A 20,665-nucleotide genomic window follows, 5' to 3' on the forward strand; every position below is an offset into this window, starting at 1 on the left:
ATGAAGTAACTTCAGCATGAAGTCCTTCTTATGAGCTTATTGTGAGATACAAGACACGCTTTGTTAAAAGTCTGTGTTTGCCATGGCTATAAATAGCTTTCTTGGCAAACGTGGTAAAGGGAAATTATATGTAACCAAGGAGTAACAGCAAATAGAGTTTAAATACCTGTTTCATAACAGTGTTATTTTGGGGCTGAGATAATGGACCAGGCTGGGTACTGAGAATTAGTTTGTCTTGTGTGATACACCTTTTATTAGAAATATATTTAGCATAGTGCTTGGCACCATGCTAGGCCTAGGATTTCTTCTCAATTGATGTCTTGCAGACCTCGTAACTGTCTTTTGTTCCTTGATAACCTGAAGGTCCTTACTAAGCAATATATGACGTTAAATGTTGGCTTTGATGAAGCTGGTGACGTTGTTTTAATTGTAGAGAAAGACTTGGCCATGTTTTTCTGGGTATTCATAATTCTGGATCAGCATTTGCAGCCAGACACAAAGGTAACATTATGCCTAGTGAGACTAGAAAAGGTAATGAGGATGTTACCCAAATTGTAGCATGGCCTGGGTGTTTAAGCTAATAATCTTCTGCTAATTTGGGAGTTGATGAACCTCTTCAATGAGAACAACGGTGCTGAATTACATTTGATATGGAAAGACATCATCATCCCCCCTCGTGCTCGTCTCGTCCCTTTCGTTGCGTTGGGATCTGTTCAGGATACAGTGCCACTGCTGGATGGCAGTTCTGAGCTCCCACAGCGGTTGTTTCACAGTGTTTTCTGGAGGCTGCCCATGCAGGTGCTGTAGCATGCAGTGCTGTGGCAGCACTGCAAATTGCTTCAGTTGCTTTTACTGCATCATCCAGAATCTTAAAACTATTGAAGTCAGTTCTCACCGTAGCTGCATCTCGAGCTCCGAGTCTTTCTGCTGGGCATTTGTTGCACTGCAGCTCCCGGGCTAAATGTGGCGCGGACATCGCCGCCGCTTCACAGACCTGTTTCTGGCCTTTCTACAGGCAGTTCCGTGTCTCTGGTGTAACGCTGCGATGTCTTAGCCATCATCCTCTGTTTCGTATCATTAAGGCAGAAGGATTTAGCTCAGTTACTGGCTAATGCAGTGTTTAATGTGTGTATCTGTGAGGCAAATTCCATTTTAGCAGGGTGGAAAGCGGTCAGATATCAATATTCGGTATACTAATGACAGTATGGCATCCAGGATCACATTAAGGTCTCCACTGAGCTCATCTGGCTGACGCATCTTGTTGATGGGATTTGGAAGAGTCAAACATTTGCAGATACTAGGAGTGGTACTTCTAAGGCTTCTAGCTGCTTTGGACAGACATGCTGCCACAACTTGAGCTTTAGCACAGCTTTGCAAAAACCCTGTTGTGACAGATGTAGTGGAACAGTGAAGCTTTAGGCTTTTGCTGTAGTGTTTGTACAGGTAAAGGATATTCTGACACACCTGGCTTGCCAACTGTACTGTGGCACATGGAGTGGTTTGAAGTTGTTCTGCTGGGTTTGGCTTTGGAGAACATCAGATGTTTACTTACAAAAGGGAAGAAAGGGCTTGGCAGTGGTGAAAACTCTGTTGGTGAGTATAAGATGCTTGTGTGGGAAGTGAGGGAAGGTAAAGCATCAGCTTATGGATGTTTCCAGAGGGACAGAGTAAGTAGGTGTTGTTTTCTAGGAATTATGCAAATTACAGACAGGAAAGCAAGCTGAAAGCTAGTATGTTGATAGGGACATGGGGACATTGCCCCTTTATCTTAGGTGATTATATTAAATGCACATTTCTTTCTGTCTTACCCATGATTAATGTGCTCTTCATCCCAACCTCATCTGGTGGGTGTAAGGAGTGGTTGTTAAATGCACCACAATGTAAAAGATGAGAAAGAGATTTGCTGTTTTTCTGCCAGTCTTGAGCCCCATTCACTGATTTCGCAAATGGCTGCTTGGAGCCTTCCTTCGGTGTCAGGGAAACTGTGGGTTTAGGAGTGGAAGATAGGGAATCTGGATTAGTCAGTAACAGCAGTAGAGGGCAAGAGCATGCCATCTGAAAGGCCGTGAAAATGTGTATGAGCAACTTAAATTTGCTGCAAGGAGAATTGGTTCATCAAACTACTAAATAGTCCAAGAAAAGGGCTAGAAAAATCGCAGTTTCTGTAGCACTGAGTAGGAATTTCAGTGGGATAAGGAGGTCTGTGTTTTAATCGGTGCTTTGCCAAGAGATTCTGTATGATAGCCAAAGAGGCAGATGGCATTCCAGTTACAGTGCTGACGGACAGGCATCTGTGGGCATGAGTTCATCATTAACTACACTGCAAGCCCTGGCCCAGAGGGAGCAGGAAGGAGTTACCATTTTCCATACATGTTCTTTGTGGTTAAATGTCTGGAAGATGCCAACTGTCCCAAGAAATGATGGCATTTTATCTTGTGGTTCCATAACACTTAGTAGAGGGGAACGCAATGAGCTGCTTGAATGACAGCGTAAACTGCAACAACAGAAAAATAGATCAGGTATTGTAGGAGAGGCATGTGCTGGGAATGTGGCCCTGGAAAACAAAGTCTGCCAAAGTATAGTCCTATGGCAGCATCAGGATGCAGACAGAAATCACCTGTACAGCAGTGGAGAAAGCTGCAGAAATCCATCTCTAACATCCTGTCTCTTGAGACGGAGTGGTTCCTTTCTAAGCCAATGATAAGAAACATGTGCCTGTCCTTAATCGCTTGCGTTCGCTGACTTTCTCCTTGTGCTTGTGGGGGAAAAAATAAATTCTTGAGGTGGAGTTCCCTAACAGCTCTGATAAAGGACTCGGAGGACTGATCAGAAAGACTGAACAAGTGAAGTGGATTCTTTTCCCTTGACAGTGTTTTGTTAAATCAGTAGATTTCTTAAGGACATGGGTTTGTTTTAGTTTTAAATAAACTTTTGACAGTCCGTAGATCAAAACCTGCTGTCAGTGCAGGGATTAGATAGCTGTCGAGATGTCAAGATTACAGCTGCGACTGAGGAATTGTTCTTGTGAAGTGGCCTTAAATGCCTGCGGAAGGCAGCACGGAGTGGGTGTCCTTGTACTTAAAGTGGGGGCTTGGTGCAGCATGGGGGATTCAGGCTCGCAGCCTGCAGCGGGCACTGCGAATGCTTGTGTGAAGGTTGCACGCCTTGGAAACTGAGCGAGTTGTGCCTGTGCAGGGGGATGTCTGAGCAGTAGAGGGCAAGGTGATGTCAGTTAGAAGCAGTCTGAGGCCCAGTACTGCCTTGACTCAGCCCTCTCTCTCCCCGCAGCCTGGCAAGCTGACTGAAGCCTTCAAGTACTTCCTGCAAGGCATGGGCTACAGTGAGTGCCAGGGCTGGGCACGGGGCTGGTGCGCGTCTGCGAGTGTGCGTGTGTGTGCGTGTGTGTGCCCATGTGTATGTCTGCCAGCCCCAGAGAGGAGCCTGGCAGCCTGTTTGCTCACACTGAGGGAGGGCTGCATGCTGCCTGTGGCTTGTGTGGACAAGTGTGCAAGGTGTCTGTCTGTCTGGGGGCAACTGGACCGTACAGGCTCTGTGTGTGGCCAGGGTTTCTCTGTGTGTGTGCACACAGGCATGTGTGGGTGTGTAAAAGCAGGGATTGTGTGTGTGTGTGTGTGTGTGTGTGTGTGTGTGTGTGTGTGTGTGAGCACGTGTGCACAGATGTGCAGAGTCCCTGTGCACGAGTCCATGTGTGTGTAGGTCTGTGAGCACGGGTGTAGGTGTGCACACCCATGTGTGCATGTGTGTGAAGGGCTGTGGACAAGTGTGAGTGTTTGCAGGTACATGTGCACGTGTCTGTGTGCAGGTCTGCGTGCATATGTGCAGGTCCATGTACACGCACATGTAGGGCTGGAACAGGGCTCCTGGCCCCATGTTGTGGCCAGAATGGCTCATGATCTCTCTCTGCCCTCCCTGCCCTTTTCCTGCTCTACCCCTATCAGTCGCCCACCTGAAGGATCGGAGGCTGAGCGGAGGCACAGGTACAGCTCAGTGCTGCTTGGCCCGTGCCTGCTGCTGCATGGAGCCTGCGTGGCCTGTGCCCTCGAGCTGCCTGGGCACCTTTGGGAGCAGCCTGGGTGCAGGGCTGGCCGTTCCCAGCCAGACACCCTCTCCCTCACTCTGCTTTGCCTGAGATGGCACCCTGAGCTGGGGGCTGAGGAATGCCATTTGGAGAAGTGCCCCCCTATGTGGGTACAGGCTTGGCTGTGTTCCCAGCGTGCCCTCCTGCAGCCAGCCGGGAGCTGTCCCCGTTGGGCGTTGTGGATGGAGGAGGGTGTCACCTTCCCTGCACACCCTGGGGAGCCTGGAGAGCTCCCGTTCATGCTCCCTTCCTTGGAGCATGGCAGCCATGGTCCTCACTGTCTCATTCTCAGTGGTTGCGTGTCCGGGCAATGTGCCCGGTGTGCAGCCTGCTCCAGGGTGCCCCATCCCTGCCCCACTGTCCCTTGCCAGCCCAGAGCTGCTCATGTTGTCACAGCACCGCATGCTGCAAGCTTCTGCCCAGGGTCATTCACAGCAGGGAGCAGGATCGGTGGCTTCGCTTGTGTAGGACAATGTCAGCTCAGGTCCTTCCAGCTGTTGGAGGGAACTGAGCACCACGGCTGTCTCTCTGTGCCCATGCAGTGCCATCCGCCAGCATGACCCGCCTGGCACGCTCTCGCACAGCCTCCCTCACCAGTGCCAGCTCAGTGGATGGCACCCGCCCACGTGCCTGCACCCACTCGGAGAGCACTGAGGCCATGGGCCAGATCAACCATACCATGGAGGTATCATGCTGAGGTCCACGCCCACCGCTGACGACTCCTCCAGAGCCATCTCCCATCCATCAGTATCCTGCCAGCACCCACCCGCCCCATGGACATCCTCGACCAGGGCCCTCGCTCCTTCGGTGTTGATTTGTCTTCTTTGCCGTTGGCCTCATCCTCTTGTCCGGTACCAGAGAAGGAAATGGGCTTTGCTTCACTGCCTCCTGGCTCTGGCTCCTGGCTTCATCCAGCAGTCACGCATGGTCCTGCATTAGTCCTCATCCTCCCCAGCACGAGTCTGATCCAGGCTTGGGAGGGTGGGTGGCAGGGGCATGGAGCCAGGATGGGTGGTGAAATGGGGACAGGATGGTGGAATGGGGCAGGACAGCAGCCTCTACAGCCATGAAGAGGACACAGGAGATAGGTTGATCCTCCAAAGTCAACTGACAGCTGGCCAAACCAGAGGGAAGGCAAAGCCAGGGCACAGCACTCACTGGGAGGTCACTGGCCCCCTTGCTGGAGATGCAGATCCCATTTTTTTCCCCACTGGCTCTCCCTGGGGAGAGCTAGCATGAGCTGTTCCCGCACACCCCGGGCCTGCTGTCCCAGAACTGTCTGAGCATTATGAGAAATCGTACCCCAAACTGTCCCCCCCACCCTGGTAATGTAGCCCAAGGGCTGGTCTGAGGCAGCAGGAGAGGTCTCAGCCCTCTTCCAGAAGCCACCGGAGCAGGAATATGGGGGTCCTCCTGCCTCTGCCTGTGCCCTTGCCTGTGGTGGCACTTCCTTGGCCTCTTGTTGCAAGGACAATCACCACCTGCCATCAAAAATGCAGTGGGGAAAAAGGGACACACATGAGTGTCCCCTGGCTTGCTCAGTCCCTGCTACACTGCAGTTCCACTCTTGGGTTGAGGCCACCAGGGCTCAGCGGTCACAAGTTTTGGGCAAATCCTGGTGTCACAACCTCCCTCCTGTTTTGCCACAGCCTGCGGGTATCACCGTGATGGAGCCATAAGCAATAAGATGAGACCCTCCCTCCCTGCAATGTGGGGGAGCCTGCAGCACCTCTGCCCTGCAGTGTGCATCACTGGAAAGTGTTGGCAGTGTGGGGTGACCCATGGGGCATGGGGAGCATGCTAGTGCCTGGCTTTGCCCACAGAGCTGGCCAGACCCACCCACCCCCCCCACAGCCCCAGCACCTCTCCAGCACTCTGAGCAGGGTGTCTCTCAAGGGCTTGGCTCCCCGTGAGCTGCAGGGTCCTCTCTGGCCACTGGCCACCAGTTTCTCAGCTTGGCACAGCTCTCTGTGCCATCACATAACCCCACCATTGGCCATCCAGCCTCTGCTGCTGTCCCATGCCCACCCCAGGGATAGCCAAGCCCAGGTCCTCCAGCACCCAGGGTAAGGGAGCTCCAGCTCTGGTGATGCGTGCTCAGCTCTTTGAGGATGGTCTGTGGGAGACCCCAGTGGGCTCCTTTGTGGGACTCACCGTGGGCCACCATCTGGGCGAGCAGAACCAGCCTGCAGGGAGCAGGTGCCACCCAGCCCCTCCAAAAGCACTCATCCTTCCTCAGCAAGGAGTGCAGGGGTCCTGGGGTTCCCAGCAGGCCTACAAGGGCTTTTGGCCCTGAGACCTGTGCCCTGCCCAGCCTGTCCCTTGTTGAATGGCCACCCCAAGACACCAGTGTCCCCATTTGTCCCCCACTTTGTTCTGCTGTGTGCTTCCTTCTCGGTGTGACTCTGAAAGCTGTGTAGCTCCTGTTTACTCTAGATATCACTGCAAACTTTTGTTTTCTCAGCGTGTCCTTCCAGATGATACATATAAAAATACCTATACATAATATATATATTAAGGGTTTGTCTGCTCCTGGATCTTTTTGGTTTCATTCCCCTTGCATTGTTGTCCAAGCAGTGCCGTGTGGTTCCCCTGGAGGTGGTCTGGCCTTTGTTTCCTCACCTTAGCCTTGTTGGTCAGTTTGTTTTTCTCTGGTGGTTTGTTCTTTCGATATTGGGGTTACTTTTTAAGGTGGTTTGTTTTGTTTTGGGTTTTTTTGTTTGGTTGTGTTGGGTTTTTTTGTTTTGTTTTCCCAGTCACAGCGGAATTTAACACGTTTTCCTGTCTGAGTGCCATCTGGTTTTGTCATGGCAGCATCAAGGCTGCAGCACTCACAAGACAGCAATATGTAAACCAGATTTAACTAACCTGTTGCCGTAGAGAGGATTTACTGTGTTGGAAAAGAACCAACAAACTAATAAACATGTTAACAACCTTCTGTTCTCTCTTCAATGTGCTTCAGGGAAATTGGCCCAAGTTCATCCTGGGCCTTCTTCCAGAGATGACAAGGGGGGACACCTTGGCCACAAACCACACCAGGGACTGGACTTCACTGCCTGGAGAGGGGGACCAGGGTGGCCATCAAGGAGACCCCAGGGTGCATGTGAACAGGAGCTGTGGGTTGCTTTGTCTCCAGGTCAGCCATAGGCAGGGTGCCCTATATGCTGGGAGTGGATGGAGACTGGAAATCTCCCAGTTGTGGCCCAGCAAGATTGGATACAAGGGATGCCCATGGGGGAAGGAAAGACTCATGGGTGCACAGCTCCGGGCATGAGCAGAGCCCTTGGGAGACCCATTGTTCCTGTCCTCTTCCAGCTTGCGGGCTCCCTGTTTGACTCCCCATGGAGGTTTGAATGTCTGTGGTGGTTTAGGCCTGGCTGGAGGCCAGACGCCCACCAAAGTTGGTCTATGACCCCCCTTTGTAGTTGGACAGGGGAGAAAAATGTATATTGAGGGGTTTAGAAATCAGTGTAAGGACAGAGAGATCATCCTGTCAACAACGACACGGGCAAATCACACTCAGCACAGAGCGAAGGACAGAAAACTCTCTAATTGATTACGCTGCACTCCAGAAACAGCGAAACGGGAGTGGGGAGCGCGAGCAGATCTTAAAGCAACGCCAGCAGATCTTAAAACACTTTCCCCCCACCACTCCCTTCTTAGCAGACTTTAGTCAGGATTATGCTCCCTTCTTCCTCCCAGTGGTGGTACAGGGGTGCAGGGACTGGGAAAATGGGGTTCTCAGTCACTTCTTCATGAGCTGTTTTCCTTTTCCAGATCTTATAACACCTCTACCTCCCCTCCCACCCTTCCCTTCTTAGCAGACTTCACCCTAGTCATGATTTCACTCCCTTCTTCCCCCCAACAGCGTAGCAGGGGGAGGGGCAGGGACTGGGAGATGGAGGCTTTGGTCAGTCCCTTGCAAGTTGGTTTCCTTCTCGGCCGAGGGGCTGGGGGGGGGCATTCATTCCACACCCTCCCCCTGCTGCACCATAGGGTCTCACCCACAGCAGACAGTCCTCCATGAACTATTCCAATGTGAGTCCTTCCCCACAGGGCTTTATCTGTTCATCAGCTGCCCCGCCGTGGAGCACTGCTATGGTGGGCAGTCATAAATCCCAATGTCTCTCCAGTCCTCTGTGGGGTCACCAGCCTCCCCCCAGCAAATCTCTCTCTCGCTCATCTCTGTGTCTCTGCTTCTCTTCATGGGCTGCAAGTGCTGGCAGGGGCTTGATCCAACACGTGTTACAGCACCTTCTCTATGTCTCCACCTGCTCCATCCAGCATGGAGCCTCTCCACTGGCCACGGTCATGGGCTTCCTTCTTCTCGCACAGGACCTGAAGACAATGATGAGATGCCACATAAATGGCCAAAGACTGAAACAGAGCAAGACTATGAAGAGTGGAAAAAAGATCCTGGAACATGCTGCTAAGGCACAAGAGACAAGTAGGAGTCTCTGCAGTGCCACCTAGTAGTACAACTGCTGCTCGCTCATCATTTTAACTCTCCCTCTGCTCTAAGAAGAGTTCCCATAGCATAGGAGGGACAGCTACCTGGTAACCAGCTGGTTTTATTTATTAGCTGTTTAAGGATTTCAGAAGTTACTTGAAGTAAATTACACCGTAATTGAGGTGATTTTACAAAAGCTTGTCTGACCGTTCCCCAGGCTGGTACCTGAGCAGCTGGGGCATGACACAGAGTAGCTTCATTCTCTTGCTGCAAGAAGAATGATGTGTCAAGAGTAAAGAAACTGTAAGCTTTATGCTCTTGGGCCCCTGGCTAGGAGTAGTCTGTGAATAAAAGAGGGAGGGGACTAACGGTCCCTCATTGAACTGCAAAACCAGCAGAGGAATTAAGACTGATTTTTTAAAATTCTTTTTTTTTTTTTTTAACTTTTAGCAGTACAACACTGCTGTACAGTTACACTGTAATGTAACTACATGTCTCTTATGTCTTCTGCCCTGGATGTGCACAGAGAAGTTAACTTTTATGACCTCTCATTTCAAAACAACCCAGAAAGCCCCAAGTGTCCCTATGAACCAAAGTAAGGCATCTGACATGTGAGCATTTCAATTTGAAACGTTGTCCCTGGCTGAGCTTCTCAGCAGTACATTAAGGGCTTGCCAAATGCCTCACTGCTGTGCATGCTGCCTGCTTACCAGGGTGACACCAATGGCACCAGGATCACAGTAGTCGACACCATTACCTGCTTTAGATGCCAGTGTGTGGCGCTGGGTCTTTCTGTCACACTTACTGACTCGCAGATCGCCTGAGGTTTGGCCTTTCAGCACTTTGCAGAGCTGAAAACAAACTTCACAGGACACAGTGAAACACCCTGTAAGGCTGCAGAGGTCAGCTTCACTGGACCCCAGAGCTGTGTGATAGCTGCCAAAGGGGAAGGGACTCTATTAGGAGCAAAATAGCAATCCTGCTGGCCAGATGCACCTTCTCCTTGGAGAAGATGGAGAGGAAACACGTCCAAGACACCAGTGAGCATCCATGTGTTAGCCTCTTACAAAACCAGAAGAGAGGATAGCACCCGTTAGCTGGAAAATTAAACCTTCTGGCCATTTTCCTGTCACTTCTCCTCCCAAAACATAAAAAAGGAAATCATTTGAAGCCAACTTAATTAGCAGCAGCTAATCTCATTGCAGACACAAGTTCTGAAATGGAGCTGTAACTGTGGAGTGGACTTGAACACTAACGCTTGATGTGCAGAGAAAGTGCTGGATAATGAACCCATGCAGAGTAAGAGCTGCAACAAATGCCTGCCCTTTAAAGCCCAGTCTAATACATAGCAGAGGCTCTCAGGGTTGGAGAGGATCCAGCCTCGTACATTAGCCTTATGTTGTTAAGACCTACTCAGAGATGCTTTGAGATGGGTTGGTGCAGGGATTTAAACCAGAGCTGAGAAATAGGCTTATTCCATTTTAATGGAATCTATTAGTATTCATTCAGAAATAGGCAGACCCATTAATAAAATACCATTTAGCATGCAGAACCACTGTGGAAGGAAAACATGAACAAAAGTGGGCCTTCACAGGAGGTGAGATATTGTCAAGATTATTACACTTGATTTTAATTCTTCTTCTCCCTTTTGATTCTGGAAATGCTGTGGAAGTCTAGAATTCAGGACTATGGAAAGGGAGAAGCATAACTTAAAAGATGACTAGACTAGTGTAAGCCAGGCTTACAATCTCTTTATTAGCAGCCAACACTTTTGCTAAATCAAGGGATGTGAAAGTCCATAAAGTCAAAGACAGCTTCGCTGTGGTTTGATGCCTTTGCTGCCAAGCTAGTTAGAGTGGTACTGGATGTGACCTCTCTCCGTGTGGCAGAAGAAAGCCACCTGTTCTGGTGGCCCTGCAGGGTCCTGGCAATTCCACTGGAAGGAACAGGCAGAACTGGTCGGGTTCACAGCTGTGATGGTCCTGGGCACACAAAGAAAAAAGGACTAATGAGGTGCTGGGTGGTTAATGATGCCGTGCCGTAACTGACATCAGGCGCTGCCAGTCCTGGACACCATCTGGAAGGAGTTACTTGGTGCAGGGGCATGACACTGGGAGCATGAACACTTCTGCTGCTTTTGAGGTGTTTCACCTAGAAACACTTCACTTGCCTTGTTTCCCAGGTGGCTATCGATTAGTGGCTATCGATTAGTGGCTATCAATGAAGAAATTAGCAGGGATACACTCTGAAGGTGGAGAGACCCTGACACAGGTTGCCTAGAGAGGTAGTGGAGGCCCCATCCCTGGAAACATTCAAGGTCAGGGCAGATGAAGCTCTGAGCAACCTGATCTAGCTAAAGGTGGCCCTGCTCACTGAAGGGGGCAGATGGCCTTCGGAGGTCCCTGCGCACCCAACGCAGTCCGGGGTTCGATGGCCAAACTCTTGCATGACAGCACGGCAAGATGAAGGCAAAACGGTAAAGTGAAGTCCAGCAAGGCTCCTTCGGAATATGGTACCAAGCAGACTGCTGGCCAAGCACCATCAGATCACAGACAAGGTACAGATGTGCCTCAGGGTTTGGAAAAGCCTCTGGTTAATGGGGGGTGATCAGGAGACCACCAGCAGAAGCCATGCCCACACCCACCTTCTGTTCCTGCTGCGCAGTCCCACTGCTGCGATCTCAATCACTTTCCTGTTGACATCGAGCTCTGGCTCCTCAGATCCCTGCAACTCCGGGTTGCGCCTCTTTGCCGTGATGTAGTCGGAGTCTTCCAGGTCAAAGTGGCAGCTGGGCATGAGGCTTCTCCCCTTCACAGCCACCTCTGGGCCCTTCTGATCGGGTTTCAGGTTTGGAATCCTAGGAAGAAAGGGACTGGTGTTGGCCAGGCTAGCTGGTGGTGGCCAGGCTAACTGGTGACCTGTGTCTCCCCCTCTCTGGATCTCTCGTTCCAGATTTTGCAACCCTCCAGGAGCTTAATATTTCATACAACATCTTTTTCCCGTGTCTCCACACCTCCTTCTACCAAGGCTGGATGCTCATCTTGCTTTTCTCCTGTACATGTGCAGTTTCTCTGCCTCTCTGGGGCTGGCTGCTGCCAGATCTGCACTCCTACCCACCCCGATCCGAGGTATAACCACGACTGCAGAAGCAAGCAAAGCCTGGACGTCTCCTACCTGCAGAGCATACGGCTCTCAAAGTCCCCCATGTATGTTGGAGAGAACTTCATCTGGAAATGCTGCTCCTGGCCAGCAAGGATGGTGCCGCTGTTGGGCTCGATGGAGAACGGCAGGGAGGGGGCACGGGTGGTGTTCAAAGACCAGCTTGCGGAAGAAGAGACCCGCTCCACACTGTGGTCCAGTTGGCTCAAATGGCTGGGCTGGAGCTTCACAGAGCTACCAGAAGCGGAGGAGAGCAAATCCCCTGTGATAAGGAAAGGGTTATATAGCAGGACATCTGTCAAGGAAAAAAACCCTCCCAGCAGCTCTGCCTCCTGGTGCAGGCAGGTAGGAGTGTGCTGGGATGTACTTGGAGCATCTCCAGCCACAGGCTTTCATCAGGAGGACTCCCCCTGAAGAGCAGGGAGAGCGGCCAGTTGGCTTTTTGCTTCTAGGCTACTGCTTCCTAAATCATATTCCCAAAATGTCCCGGGGGATCCATGTGAAAGCGAGAGCTGGGGGCAACAAGCACAACGAAAAGGCCCCGAGAACTGCCTGGAGCACACCGCACCACTGAGCATCCTGCTGTAACAGCACTGGGCTGGCAGATGGGGGGTTCAATGGGACCAGGACTACCCTGGCTCCATCTCCATGGCCCGGTCGCTTGAGGCAAACCTTTCCTGCAGAGTGCTTCCTGGCCAGCATTTGTTCCCAAACCAGACCCGGCAGCCAACCGGAGAGACGTTTTGGGGTGCTCGTTTGGGTGCGGTGGCTGTGGGGGACAGCGCTGCTCCGTCCTTCACACCCTTTTCCTTCCTTCCTTCCTCCCTTCCTCCCTTCCTCCTCTCTGCCAGGCTTTCCCAACCTACGCCAGAGAGCTCAGCAGAGCCCAGCCCAGCATCAGCAGGAGCATGCCCGTGCCGGGGAAGAGCCAGCACCGGGACGCACATGGGAGGGAGATTGGCACGTTCCTGGCATCGAGGCCGGCACCGGGTTCTCGGCCAGCCGGGCTGCTCCTGCTAGGAAGCGTCAGAGCTGGCAGCTCTCCTCTCTCAGCCCAGCCTCCACACTGCTCCCAAGGAGACCGTGTGCTCTGACATCATCCCTGGGGGTAAATGAGTCACTGCCACCCCATCGAGCTCCACAGCTGCTGCGAGCAGGGTCCCTGCCTGCACCAAACACTCCCCTGCCCGAGCCAGAAGGGTTTGTTTTAGATGGTGACTTTTGGGAATTGTGCCCAGATGGTGCCAGCAGGTTGGTTAACTCACTTGTCACACCTCAGCTTTCCCAGCAAGAGGGGCCCTGACACCCCCTTCCCAGTCCAGACCCATGGCGCGGCTCCCCCTGAGCCACACTCAGCTCCCACGCAGAGCGCACGCGTCTGAGCCAGTGCCAGAGGGTCTGAAATGCGGGGAGGGGGCAAGGAGAAGGAAGATGCCGATAAAAGTGGATGACCGGATAGGGATGGAAAAGCAATTCCTGTTTGGAGGTGGTGTGTCTTCTCCCCAAGCCCTTAGCTACCCACGAGACAATCCTGGCACCCCCAGACAGCCCCTTACCATCCAGACTGGGCAGAAGCTGCTCCATGGTGCTGGTGGTACAGCTTGCTTTGCTTTCATCCTCCACAGCCTCCAGCCAGGTATATTCCAGGGCCACATTCCCTGTGTTGGACAGCTGGAAACTGAGAAGCAAGGAGGGGAAAAGGAAAAAGCCCAATAAATACCAAGTGAGTCGAGAAGTGACATGGTCTGTGGGCTCCTGGCAGCCCTTTCTTCAGGCTGAGGAGCATCTTCTTCCCCGGACAGCTCTGCCCTGTCCAGCTTGTGGCCCTGGTGTGTCCCATGAGAAAGTATTCCAAAGTTTGGAAGTCAAAGAGAAAAGGGCAGATGTGGTATCCCAGAGGCTTAATCAAAGGGGTTTCTAGGATTAAGGTCTTGGATTAAGGCTCTCAGGTCTCAGCCTGACGTTATTTTGGTTGCAAACTCATCCTGAAGCAGATGAGGACAGAAGACATGCAAGGAAAGTGAAACCACAGCTGCTCCTGGCAGAAAGGTGCAGCAGAACTGAACTTCTGGCACATCTGGGCAGGATGGCAGCCACCATCTCCTGCTTGGCTTTGTGTGCAGGTAGACGGGCTCCAGCACCCAGCCAGGGCCTGGGAAGGATGAAACCATAGAGGGTCTGTGTAAAAGGATGAAGAGCAGCTGAGACTGAACATAAACCGGGAGGAAGGACTCACGTGAACGTCCTTGTCTGGAAGAGCAGGGTCTCCTGGAACTGAATCGTGTCCATGTCCATTTTGAACTGGGCATAGTCAACGACAGCGCTGAGGCGAAGCTCCACCTCACGGCTGCTCTTCTCCAGGACAGTGTGAGCTGGTTCTGGGTCCATCTCGATCACCTCCAAGGAGAGAGGAGAATCACTGAGCAGAGCCCGGAAAGCCAGACCGAGCCAAACCAGCCCCATACAGGAACACACCATCCCCATTTCCTTCCCTGGAAAGGTGTCAAAGAAAGGTGACCTTTCTGCTGGACTATCTGTTTCTACCTCCTGATCAAAGCAATCACCACTGTGACCACAAATACACCCATGGGGACAATGAGCAGGGATCAGTCCCTGTGCTTCAACTGTATAGTGTCCGACCCTTCTGCTGGCCCTCTGTAAATGCAGCAGACCTCTAAATGGGGATTTAATTCTCCCACTGGAGCTCTGTGGGTGGAGAACCTCACGAATGAACACACATAGAAAGCACCTCTTCCTTTCCAGGGGTTTCATATAGGGCAACAGCAGGGGATTGTTGCTTCCAGATGTCTCATGTAGGGCTGGGGACTGGCATTTTGGGGTGGGCACAAAGTCACTGGGGAAGCCTCTGAGCGCTGATGCTCTGATGGGGAAGCAGTTTGGATGACAGGTTTTGCAATGGTCGAGAAACTAAGGAAGAACCATCACCCAGGAGAGGTGTGTTTGGCCACAATGAGAGCAAAAGGAGGAGCTTCTGGAGATGATGCTTCTCTGGACTCCCGCACAATGGCCACACAGTGCCTCCATAACAAGAGAGCCCCACGACACAGAGACCACAGCCAACACCTCTGGTGTCAGCGCAGAGCTCAGAGCTCACCCACACCCAGCGCTAGTGCTGCTCCCCACGTCTCACACGAGCCAGAGAGCACGGCGTTTACCTCCTCTTTGGGGAAAAGGAGAGATGTAACCACCATAACGTATAGGGTGTGACCTCCCTCGGCTCCTGGTCAACCTCACGGACGGATTAAACATCAGGAGGAGGCGGGAGCCCCTCGGCCAGCAGAGACATCACTCTGGCACCTTCAGCAGCTCTCATTACACAAGCATTCATGTTACACTGTTGCATTTGTGCTGCTTTACCTTCTTCTTGAGAGGCCACGTGGCTCCTGGGGCCTCCGGGGCATCCACCCACTTGATGGTGTGCAGGTGGTCGTCCCAGTCAGGAATGTCCTCCGGTGGCAGCTGGAAGGTGATGCTCGCCACCGTGCACTTCACAGGGTGCTTTCTGAAGGCAACTGCCGCGTCCGATTTCAAGGTTACTGTGATGTCCTTAGAGCAGCCGGCATGGAGGTGTCCCACCTAGGAAGAACCAGAGAGAAGATCCAACTCCAATCCCCAGCCAGAGCAGCACAGCCAGTGAAGGGAGCAATGTGGTGAGCAGCCGTGCCAGGAATCTCCATCTTCCTGCGCTTCTCTCCGAGGGTTGATAAAGCCCAGGAGATGCCACCTCCCGTAACACGGAGCCTTTGCTGCAGGACTGAGAGCCCGGCCCCAGCAAAGCCAGGGATGAGGGATGGCAACTCCTGCATGGAGCAAAGCTCCTCCGCGGAGTCATTTGGGATTGCTCCTACATGGCACCGACGTGGGTTCCAGCTGATAGGGGGGAGCTCCCAGGAATGTGTGGGACAGGGCCGTGCAGTGGGGAAAGGCAGAGCCACCCCAGCTCACCTTGGGGGAGAAGTGAAAGGGGGGTTCCGCCAGCCACTCAAAGCGCATTGCCTCCACCTTGCTGCGGTTGGTGATGGTGAAGGTCACGGTGTAGGGGGTCCCGATGTGACACTCCCCGAACTGGATGTGATCCACTCTGACAGCTGTTAGGAACGAGAGGAAGGGATCTCAATGTGTGGTGAGGTCCATCCACCCCTCTTACACACACAGACACACGTGTCCAGCCCCTCTCCTTGCCCCAAGCCTTCCTCCCTCTGGGAGATGCCATTCCCCACCTTACCACTCCCAGAAATCATAGAATGGTCTGGATTGGAAGGGACTCCAAGGATCACAGAGCTCCAACCCCCCTGCCACAGGTAGGGACACCAACCTCCAGGCCTGGAGCTACACAAGGTTGCCCGGGGCCCCATCCAACGTGGCCTTGAACACTTCCAGGGATGGGGCATCCACCACCTCCCTGGGCACGCTCACAGAACCCCGCGTCCAGCGGGCGACAGCACAGACCTCATTATATAGAGGCCACAAATTATCACACGTGGTTCTCTTCACCTCCACAGCACCCCACAGGCCGGCAGACCCCCTTTTCAGGATACTCAGCGGAACGCTGGTATCTCTGACCCTCCCTTGCCAGCCCACAAGCTCCTCCCCAGACAGAGGATGTCCCTTTGCCTTCCCAAGCGTGGCTGCTCTGCAGGCTATGAAAGGCAGCAGGATCCGTGTGCTAAGCCCACAGCACCCCTGCCCTGGCACAGGGTGAGCAGCACCATGCTTCCCTGTTCCTTGCTCTGGCTTGGCAGCCTCTCCTCTCTTACCCTCAATCACACCTTCCTCCAGATCATCTTTAGTGTCTTCCTCCTTGCTGTCTGCCACTAGTCCATGGATGTTATCTAGCGTGAAGTCATCCTCGTAGCCTTCACCCACCAGCTCAATGTCGGTCTCTTCATAAGGGTTGTCCACCACAGACATGTGGATCTTTGCTTCCACACGCTGGGCCAGCTTGGGTTTGAAGAGCACATCAAACTCGGCTAATTCCTTGTGATGCAGGACCAGGGAAGCGGTGTGGGGCTTCCTCTCTACACAGTGATGGAAGCCAGAGAAAAGTCATACAGCTCCGCAGAGAAAACATTTCCATGGGGTCTGAGATGCTTAAGAGGGTGAATCCAGCTGCCTCTAAGCACCGGTTCTCCCATCAGTGGTTCCAGACCCTCTTGCTACATTCATACCACCATGCACACTGCTCCTTAAGTATCTTAACCTCAGGTGAACACCCATCTCTCTCTCAGACTGCACCCAGCCAGCCCCTGCCATAGTAAAGCTGAGTTATGCAGTGGGTTTGGCTTCTGCTGGCTGGCTGCAGGCTCGAGGGCTGTCTCTGGTCAGGGTGGTAACTCCCCACTCATAGCAAAGACCTTCACACAGTCCATTCAAGTGCTGACAGCGCCCCAAAACTCAACCCACCATGTCCAGAAGAACAGAAGAACTTCCTACAATTTGCTAGGAGGAAACCTTGCAAAGAGTCCATGTGTAAAACTGGGGGTACAGAGAGCCCCAGGAGCCAAACTATCAACATCTGCCTGTGCTGGGCCAAGCCAAGAGCTGGACAGACATTTTTCCCGTGCAGACAGCCACACTTCACCGAATTTACAAATTTACCTTCTCCATGAGAGTCCTGCACGCCCGCAGCTTGGTAGATGCACTGTGTGGTGGGCTTGGCTTTCAAGGAGAAAACTCCTTCTTTGTCCAAGAGGTCTATCATCAGCTGAGGGAAAGGAACACAGAGCATGACCACACTGGTGTGGGTACAGGGCTTTCCAGCAGATCAACGCTGTCCTGCTGCTGGCTCAGCCCACTTCAAACACAGCTCAGTGCAAAGCTTCAGTACAATTGGAAACCCCAAAAGGGTTCGGAGGTGTCAGCACACCAAACAGGACAGGAAATACTACAAGTAAGGAGCAGGGTGTAATTAAACTGTAAGGAGGAACTCTTTCCCGGTAAGGGAGCCCTGGGACAGGCTGTCCAGAGAGTCTCCTTTTCTGGACACATTCAAAGTCCACCTGGATGCGTTCCTGTGGGATTTACTCTGGGTGACTCTGCTCTGGCAGGGGGTGGGACTAGATGAGCTCCTAATGCTCTGGGATTCTGTGAAACTACAACCAAGTTTAATTACAAGGCAGTGAAATGCCATCAAATGAATCTGCCGTGACCATGGCCATAGCATGTTCCATGGAGAACCAAAGCCTGAGAAGAGAGATGGGGAAATTCCAATTCTTGTGCTGCACGTAACTGCAAAGGACAGACCGGCCAGAAAGCCCCATCTCCAGGGGGAACACCCTTCCTGGGAAGGGCGAGGGGGTCACTGTCCTGCGACAAAGGGGCACTGAGCACAAGGGAAGGGTTTCCTTTGGCGTTTGCTGGGACCTCTCCTTGGTGGGATGAGACCAGAGCATTCCCCAAGCAGGCCCTCACCTGCACGGGGACGGTGCCATCATTACGAAGGACAAGAGGGAGTTTTTCTAAGTCACCCAGCAACAGCTTCTTGAAGAGGAGCAGGGGGTTCCCTCTCCTGTTGTGAAGAACCGGGCGCAGGACCGTCACGTGAGGCAGATTCCCATCTCCACTGATCTCAAAGGTCAGGCTCTGTGCTTTAGCTGCCGCAGGGCTGCAGGGGAGACAGAGGAGACATCATCACGCTTGGTACCAACCCCTTTCCCACTTCCCTGGCTGCTGCTCCCATACCCCAGGACACAGGTTCCACCTCATCCCAGTACGATAAGAGCCACTCATGAGAGCAATCTGCTCTCGAGAGCTGAAGCCCTCTGGAATAAGAGCAGTCGTTCCCCTCCATGGAATCAGGCGGTACAGCGGGTAAATAACAAGGACACAGACAAGGCACAGCAGCTCCCTGGCTGCGGTGACATGAGAGACACACAAAAGGCACCCGAGTAGTATCAAAGCAAGAAGGGAGGAGTAAATAATGTGTCAGGAAAGGATATTGCCAAGGCCACAAGAGCAGGAATTGCTCATCAGGGCAGAAATCTGAGTTAGTGTGTCCCACCTCAAGCAGCCCAAGGGCTGGAGAAGAGCAGGTCGGAGCCCCAGCACAAACACGGCCAGCACAGACCTCAACGTACCCCCAGGGAATCACAAGGGTTCTTCTCATGTTAACATAAACAAGGAGGCTCTATCTTGTCATTAGGGACCTGATGATCTCTTGAGGTCCTTTCCATACCCTACAATTCTGTGATTCTGTTACTGCTTCTTGTGTGGTCTAAAGCTAAGGACTCAAACCTGCGGCTACCAAACGACTCTGGGTTACTGGAGTTAGGTCTACGTGCTCCCAGAGGGGAGGCAGCTGTCAGAAAAGGTCACCTCTAAGATCCCCCCAGGTGAATTACCTTGCCTGGGCATCGAGGGAAGCCTCAAAAGCACACTGGTAGTTCTGCGTGGCTTGTGGAGTGAAGGTCACCGTAGCAAAGATGTGGGAGCAGCTGGGAACACTCATCCGGACAGGATCCACCTTGAATATGTTGCTCACGTAGCTGTCAAGCTTGGAGGAACCCACAGAGTGGTGTTAGGAGGAAACACCCTTCAAGGCGATGCAGCCTTACTCATCGATACATCATGGGGAACAGTCCCAGACAGGCCCCTCACTCTCCAGGGGTGACTCCAGAGCAGTGCCGACCTTGCCCAGGGAGCTGCTGTAAAGCCCAGGAGGGCAAAAGCTTGTTCTGAGCACCGAGCGGCCAGCCCAGCACATGTGGGAGGTGGGACTGTGTGGGAAACCCTCCAAATGATCTAGAACTGGCCCTTAAAGAGAAGGAAAAGACCAGGGAGCCTGAGGAAGTGATGTTCTGAAGCCCTGGTATATCAGCCCAGCAGAAGTCCACTCCCTGGCCCTGAGCGTGACCCCAAGAGATACTGAGAAGGGTTCAAGTCTCTCACCAAAGAGCCAGAGGGGTGAATCAAAACCTCGCTTGAGACAGACTGAACTCAACCCAACTGTCAACCTGCGTCTCTGCCATGTACTGCCACCTGCCCAGAGCCAGGCCAGTCTGGGCAAGAAGCTGCGATGCATCTGGAGGCCACCACACAGAAGAGAGACAGTCCCCGAGGCTCCTTGTTCTTACCTTTCCAGGGATGGGTTTGATGGAGAAGACCACATCACAGGGGACTTTGCCCACGTTGCAGATCTTGAAGCGAGCTGTGGCCTGGTGCCCAACCAGGACGTTGGTGAAGATGAATTTGTTCTCATCTCTGATGAACACACCTTTGTCTTCCATTGTCTGGAGGACGTGGCAGAGGCGGATGCTGCTGCAGATTCGGTGCTCCTCAAAGATGGACTCTATGTCATCAACCACAAATGCTACAAGAAGATCAAAGGGAGGGTGAGGACCGAGAAGCCTTCCCGCTGAATTTATCTGGACCCTGCTGGCCACTCAGAAGCTGCCCAGGTCACCGCAAAACCCAGCTGGGTTGGGTGTGAGGATGGAGCTTGGTCACCCCCAGTCTTAAAGGACATTGCTTTCCCTTCATCCTTCCACGCATCCCTCCCAGTCTCTCTGCAATGGCTGACTGGAGAACTGGAACCTCTGGGGGCTTTAAGGGGGAAATTTAGGGTCAGGGTGTGTGTCCCAGGAGTAAGTCTGGGTGCCGATGGCAGGGAAGCTGTGGGTGAGGCGTACCTGGGAGGCAGGACTCGGCAAACAGGGAGTAGGGGATGCCGGAGGGATGGTCCTTGGGGTCTCTGTTGTTGATATTGATTGACAGGCTCTCCTTGCATGTCCCCAGCAGCTTGGCGTAGCAATCCACTGTGATCATCTGCTGGCCCCCAGGAGGGATGGAGCCAAAGCCAGGGTACACCGTAAACATGCCCACAGTAAGGTGAGTCTGCAGAGAGAGTCCCGGCAGAGGCTGATGTCCAACAGCCATACCAGCAGCAAGGACCATGCTGCTGCTCCCCAGCCTCCCGCTGGCTCTGACCTCCAATCCCA

The 20,665-nt window shown here is 52.8% G+C and overlaps 2 protein-coding genes across 2 annotated transcripts in view; one reads left to right on the forward strand and one right to left on the reverse strand.

Moving 5' to 3' along the window:
• The window catches only part of LOC311196741 (protein NDRG4-like), a gene marked incomplete at both ends in the record, with an annotated part of 721,213 nt that overhangs the window by 585,749 nt on the left and 114,799 nt on the right, over positions 1-20,665 (forward strand).
• LOC311196466 (hydrocephalus-inducing protein homolog) overlaps positions 9,998-20,665 on the reverse strand; it is a gene marked incomplete at its 5' end in the record, with an annotated part of 68,543 nt that continues 57,875 nt past the window's right edge. Inside the window, 13 exons of the mRNA XM_084270038.1 lie at positions 9,998-10,531; positions 11,194-11,406; positions 11,724-11,970; positions 13,265-13,386; positions 13,945-14,105; positions 15,087-15,305; positions 15,675-15,817; positions 16,487-16,747; positions 17,328-17,433; positions 18,141-18,333; positions 19,070-19,221; positions 19,802-20,037; positions 20,357-20,561. Coding sequence (XP_084126164.1) covers positions 10,396-10,531; positions 11,194-11,406; positions 11,724-11,970; positions 13,265-13,386; positions 13,945-14,105; positions 15,087-15,305; positions 15,675-15,817; positions 16,487-16,747; positions 17,328-17,433; positions 18,141-18,333; positions 19,070-19,221; positions 19,802-20,037; positions 20,357-20,561 — 2,394 coding nt within the window. The 3' untranslated portion in view covers positions 9,998-10,395. The remainder of the gene's footprint in view (positions 10,532-11,193; positions 11,407-11,723; positions 11,971-13,264; positions 13,387-13,944; positions 14,106-15,086; positions 15,306-15,674; positions 15,818-16,486; positions 16,748-17,327; positions 17,434-18,140; positions 18,334-19,069; positions 19,222-19,801; positions 20,038-20,356; positions 20,562-20,665) is intronic.

Source organism: Gallinula chloropus, assembly GCF_964237585.1.
Source record: "Gallinula chloropus genome assembly, chromosome: 13".
In the NCBI taxonomy this organism is placed as follows: domain Eukaryota; kingdom Metazoa; phylum Chordata; class Aves; order Gruiformes; family Rallidae; genus Gallinula; species Gallinula chloropus.